Here is a 6,379-nt window from a genome sequence, read left to right as displayed (position 1 = left end):
GTAATAAAATTATTAACTATTAAAATAATCAAATTTGACATAATAGAATGATATTTTTTATATTTATGCGGCATAATTAATTATTAGTAACACAACAAAGACAAATGGATCTGAATAAATTTACGGTTAAATTTAAAGTAACACACAATAAATATCATTCCATATCCATCCCTGTTTAGTCAATGGGGCCTTAATTTTTCCTTTTATTATGCACTAAATGCGTATCTCTAAAACTCAACTATCATATTCGAATTGTAAAAATAAATAAATTATAAAAAGAACACACACAAAAATGTACATATTTCATGCTTTAAACATCTAAAAAGCTTTGTCAAAACTCAAAACTCAAAAGTCAATTTTCTTTCATCCTCTGTACACAAAGAGAAGTCAATTTCCTTCATTTTTTATATCACATTTTTTATTTTAGAATATAGAAGGAGGAAAATTACAAGTTGAAATGTAGCTGTCGTACCGTGGGGCGTGGCACATAGAATCAGATCAATTTAAGAAATCCAGCCACCAACCCAAATTAATGAATCAATTAATTAATTAATTAATTTCCATAAAAAATTAAAAAAATAATAATATCCCTTTCAAAATTATAAATACACGCAGACACAAACACACATGCTCCTCGCTACCAAATCAGAAACGAAGAAACGCACGAGTCGGAAAAGAACAGAAGAGCAAAACGGTGTCGTTTTGCTGACGTGGATGATTCCTTGCCGCAACCGGCTAATACCGGTACTCCCCATTTCCCGAAAACGAAATTGTTAGAAAAGAAACGAAACTGGGTGAAACGGTCTCCGATTGGCTACTACGCTTTATCTCTCTTCAACTATTTCTCACTACTTTCTCTCTCTAAGTTGCTCCTCCGCGTTATAAATACGAGCTTTCGAGCTCACGTTAAATTTTTTCCCCTCTCTGTTTCTCTTCACTCTCTTCTTCTAGCTCTCCGGCAACCATTTCCCGGCGAACTCGCCGGACAATCACCGTTATTGCCACCGGAAAATCTCGCTCCACAGCCGCCACACCTCGCTCCTCCCTCAGGTTCGAACAACGCGATTCGCTTTTCTTTTTCCCGCTGGTTAACCTCAGATCTGTGTTTTTGGTTCATTTTTCCTGCTTATCGATGAATTGCGATCCTTCAGAATTCGAATCTCCATTTAGAGACATTCCTTGTTTCGCCGTAGTTCGGTGTTCGAGTCGTGAGATGATGTTTCATTCTTCTTTCCACTTTTCTTTTGGCTTTTAGCTCTTGCATCTGGATCTGTTACTTGTTTTTCTCGTTTGTTGCTTCATTTTGTGGTTTAGTTTTTGTTTTAAGTTGTGTGAATTTGTTGATGTTTGATGAGAGTTGAAAGATTTTGCTTCCTTTTTTTTTTGGTTATGCTAACAGCGTGTTGAGGAATTGTTTGGTTTTTCTTTAGATTTTACTCGCATTCGTGGAGCTTTAGTGTTAAGAAGAGTTATCTTTGAAATGTTATTTTAATCATTTGGATCGTGTTGATTTTGACTTCTGAGTGTGCTTTACGTTTCTGATGTTGTTTATTGTTTATTTTATACTCATTTGGGTGATATAAGTAATGTGGTTGTCCTGGATTTGTGTTTGACAGCTTTTCGTTTTCTCAACATTCTTGTTTGGTTGTAGATAATTTCTATTTCTGTATAATATCATTTGGCTATTGTTGGGGAAGTAGAGAAAATGGACGGGCATATTGGACTAAAGAAAATTGGCTCTCATGCCTCCATCTCTGAGATAGATGATTTTGATCTCTCACGTCTCCTTGACAAGCCAAGGTTGAATATTGAAAGGCAGAGATCATTCGATGAGAGGTCGCTTAGTGAGCTGTCTATCGGTTTGGCGAGAGGGGGCATGGATAACTATGACACTTACTCGCCTGGGGTAAGATCTGGTTTTGACACGCCAGCCTCTTCAACACGGAATTCATTTGAGCCTCATCCTATGGTTGCTGATGCCTGGGAATCCCTCCGGAAATCTCTAGTCCATTTCAGAGGGCAACCTGTTGGCACAATTGCAGCTGTTGATCATCAAGCGGAGGAGGTTCTGAACTATGATCAGGTGAATTCCAAGTCTGGATTTCTTGTTACTATTTTTTAGTGTGATTATTGAGGTTTTGAAAAATGTGACTCATTTTAGCTATGGAAACTTAATTGATACATTTTTCTTGCATAGGTCTTTGTTCGAGATTTTGTGCCAAGTGCTTTAGCCTTTCTGATGAATGGTGAACCAGATATTGTTAAGAACTTTTTGCTGAAGACCTTGCATCTTCAGGGTTGGGAAAAAAGAGTAGATCGATTTAAGCTTGGTGAAGGTGTAATGCCAGCTAGTTTCAAAGTCCTTCATGATCCTGTTAGGAAAACAGATACTCTTATTGCAGATTTTGGTGAAAGTGCAATTGGTAGAGTTGCTCCTGTTGACTCTGGATTCTGGTGGATTATCTTGCTTCGTGCATACACAAAGTCTACTGGGGATTTATCTCTGGCTGAATCACCGGATTGTCAAAAGGGAATGAAGCTAATATTGACTCTATGCCTGTCTGAGGGTTTTGATACCTTTCCAACTCTGCTTTGTGCTGATGGATGTTGCATGATTGATCGAAGAATGGTATGACATAGTTTGCAGTGTTGTTGCTTATGTTATATGACAATGAGAATGGTTGCTTGTTGGCTTGTTACATTCCATTATATATTACAAAGTTGGACCTTGGCTATTTTATAGTTCCAGGTGTTCCAATTTGCAAATGCAATTTTATTTTTGTTTCAGGTTTTGCCCTTATTCCTTTATTAGTTATTGTATGTAATTTCCAAGTCCTTGGGAACAAGCATTCACTTATATGTTCTGGTGATTTTTATTTTTGAAGAACCTCCATGTTTATTAATTATTTCTCCAACCTTTTCAGGGCATTTATGGGTATCCTATAGAGATTCAAGCACTTTTCTTCATGGCACTGCGATGTGCTTTATCAATGCTCAAACAGGACGATGCAGAAGGAAAAGAATGTGTAGAACGCATTGTGAAGCGTTTGCATGCTTTAAGTTATCACATGCGGAGTTACTTTTGGCTTGATTTCCAACAACTAAATGATATCTATCGGTATAAGACTGAGGAATACTCACATACTGCCGTCAACAAGTTCAATGTTATTCCTGACTCAATCCCAGAGTGGGTATTTGACTTTATGCCAACCCGTGGAGGCTACTTTATTGGAAATGTCAGTCCAGCCCGGATGGATTTTCGATGGTTTGCTTTAGGCAATTGTGTTGCAATTCTATCTTCTCTAGCTACTCCAGAGCAATCAATGGCTATCATGGATCTTATTGAAGCTCGTTGGGATGAGTTGGTTGGGGAAATGCCCCTAAAAATATCTTATCCTGCAATAGAGAGCCATGAGTGGCGAATTGTTACTGGTTGTGATCCAAAAAATACCAGATGGAGTTACCATAATGGAGGGTCTTGGCCAGGTTCTTCCTCTCTCTCATTGCTTTGTTACTTAGTTAAACTTAGAGTTCAGAGTACATTTAACTGACTCTTGGTCAATATAACTTCATTAGTAATTTTAAATATAGATTATTGTAACTTATGTTGCTAATTGATAAAATATATTCTATAGCTTTGATGTTGACCTAAGTTTAGGATGAGTTTAAACTAAATTAATCTTTCATCTTTTTCTCTCAACCATTTTACACATAGTTAACCTGGCTTGAAGAAATTACTTATTCTTGTTTGATAACATGAAATACTTATATTTATATGGCCAGTTCTAAGTTATGTCTTTACTCTTTACAAGGAACACTTCTGTGTAAAATATGTATATATTATCAAAAAGCAAGCTATCTGTATTCCCTTTTATTTACATATCGAGTATATAACAATAACAATTTTGTTTTCTAATCCCACAAAGTGTGCTGAACTGCTGATCATCAATTTGGCCGCAGGGCTAGCCACAATATGCTTACAGTGGGTTTCAAACCTTGGCACAATATTTTAACTACACTGACAATATTTTTCGATGTATTCTACAGTATTTCCAGTTCTTTTTTCACTGAACGATATTCTGATTCTTATCCTATACCTAGAAGCATTGCTGATAATTCATACATCTGGCATAAGTATTGAATTTTGGTGGCTTTCTTTTTCTCGTGTGCAGTGCTCCTGTGGCTAGTAACAGCGGCTTGCATTAAAACAGGGCGACCTCAAATAGCAAGACGTGCAATTGAGCTTGCTGAGAGTCGTTTGCTGAAGGATGGTTGGCCGGAATACTATGATGGTAAACTCGGGAGATATATTGGGAAACAGGCAAGAAAATATCAAACATGGTCTATTGCAGGTTATCTTGTGGCAAAGATGATGCTGGAGGACCCATCACACTTGGGTATGATTTCTCTTGAAGAAGACAAGCAGATGAAGCCAGTGATTAAAAGATCATCTTCTTGGACCTGCTAAAAAGACAAGGCGATAGATAAATAGTACAAAGAAAAAAAAAAGAATAGACACTTAGAAGGTGAGAGATATTATTCTTTCAAATATACATCACTATTCTTGGCAATTTCCTTTCTCGTAGGCTTGATTAAAAGTTTGGCTTGTGTAAAATAGTTGTTGATGAGATTGGGCATCATGCTCTTCCCAAATAAGATAAAGACACTCTCATTTCATTTGCTAAGTTTTCCATGCTTCTCTCTCACTTGCGTGGGATTATTAGTAAGAGAAGAAAGATATGAAACAATCTTCATTTGTTTGATATGCTCCTCTCTCTGTCTTGAGTGTTATCAACAAGGTTTCGATTAAAAAAGGCCGAGAACTGAGAACAGAATACATTATCTTCAGCTTCTTTTTAACCAGACGAATTTAGGCGCTGTTCACAAATCACATTTAAAAGAAATTCGATTTAGTGTGAAATCTCAAATCTTGACCTCAGTTAAATTTTATTGTTCTGTTTTTCATTTACCATGAATGCTATTTCGGACCACAGTACCCAAACTCTTCCTTATGGTCTGGTTGTTTCAAAGTTGTATTTAACTATTTCTTGAAAGAATTAACTTAAATAATTGTTTTCCAAAATCATTACGATTAAAATAATAATGATCTTTATATTCGGTTAAATATTTTAAAGCCGAAACGTGGTTTAGATAAAATAAAACTACTTTTAGAGACAAAAGATAAGAGTAATTAGTAAGATTCTATTTTAAAAGTAGTTTTCTTAACATAAACAGTAACTTCAACAGTAACCTTCCCAAAAGCAATTTTTAATTGCTTGACAAATACCTTTAGCTACATGAAAATGTAATTGAACACGTTTGTTGCTCTGCATGTCATTTTCATTGTGTCAAACTTTTGGGGGTCCAAAAGGTTAGTTATTACATGAGGAATGATAATTTTGTGAACATGTGGTGACTGAATTTCACTCATTAGTCTATGCTTTTAAAATAATCTGAAAATCATTTTTAATTTTAGTTTTCATATTTCGAAGCCACCCTCTCCACCTACATCCAGCTATATTGCCCTAAACATGATCTGTCCTTACACCTTTCCTCATTCTTGTGATCAATAAAATTTTTCCATTGATGCATTATAAGAAACAATACATTATTATTTATGTTTTGCTTATATAGTGGTAACAATTATCAATTTATCAGAAAGGTAGTCCCCAATTTATCAATTTTACATACTTTTACATATTCTATTAAGCACTGAGTGCTAACCAAATCTCTTCTTTGGAGCCGAGTTTGATAAATGATCGAAAAAAAAATATATTTACTTTCATCCCCAAGTGCCTCTTTCTAAGGAGAAAAACAGTCATTTGAGTCATGTAAAATTAGAAAATTTCTTTTGATAGTGTTGATCGGAAAAATATTTCCGATAAGGGTGAATTGTTCGAATTGATAAAGTGGTCGAAAGCATAAGCAGTGACACGTGTGCACGTGTTAGGTGAAGGTTCTTAGTACGGATTCGATTTCGAGGCTTTCTAATAAATCGAGCGAGTTAAATCGAATGAGATACTTAAAGTGGTTATTCGAAAAAGATTGATTCGAATAGTTGTATTAGTGAAGAAGTTAAGAAGTTTTTCATCATGCGAGGAAATTATAGGGAATGCGGACAATCAAAAGGCGGAAACAGTTACTAAGAAGAAAGCATTCGAAATTTCAAATTTATAGTTAATTGTAATTAATTATAATTAATTGTCAGTTACTAAAGGTAGATTATAAATACTAAAAAGTCTTAGGAAATTAGGGTTGGAACTCTACTTTAGAAAACACTCAAGTACACTCACATTCCAGTGAATTTTTTAGTCTGTATTCGAGTTCAATTTCTGTAGGGTTCCTTCAATGTTTTTAATTTTCCATTTATATTTTTTGT

General features: G+C 35.3%; 1 protein-coding gene across 3 annotated transcripts; it reads left to right on the top strand.

Annotated features, from left to right (window-relative positions):
- Window positions 1-636: 636 nt before the first annotated feature.
- On the top strand, window positions 637-4,685 carry LOC107618133 (putative alkaline/neutral invertase D). Of its 3 annotated transcripts, none has more exons than XM_016320089.3 (5): window positions 637-1,050; window positions 1,652-2,083; window positions 2,198-2,629; window positions 2,925-3,486; window positions 4,173-4,685. In XM_016320089.3, exons 2-5 carry the CDS (start codon window positions 1,706-1,708, stop codon window positions 4,466-4,468), a joined length of 1,668 nt encoding a protein of 555 aa, XP_016175575.1. In that variant the 5' UTR covers window positions 637-1,050; window positions 1,652-1,705; the 3' UTR covers window positions 4,469-4,685. The 3 variants fall into 3 exon arrangements, with proteins under 3 accessions (XP_016175575.1, XP_020966337.1, XP_016175577.1); XM_021110678.2 differs by having other exon boundaries at window positions 653-1,050; window positions 1,701-2,083; XM_016320091.3 differs by having other exon boundaries at window positions 809-1,050; window positions 1,617-2,083.
- Window positions 4,686-6,379: the final 1,694 nt, after the last annotated feature.

The sequence above is a fragment of the Arachis ipaensis genome, chromosome B9 (genome assembly GCF_059453495.1).
Source record: "Arachis ipaensis isolate K30076 ecotype BB chromosome B9, ASM5945349v1, whole genome shotgun sequence".
In the NCBI taxonomy this organism is placed as follows: Eukaryota; Viridiplantae; Streptophyta; class Magnoliopsida; order Fabales; family Fabaceae; genus Arachis; species Arachis ipaensis.
This window is presented reverse-complemented; position numbering and strand designations above follow the sequence as displayed.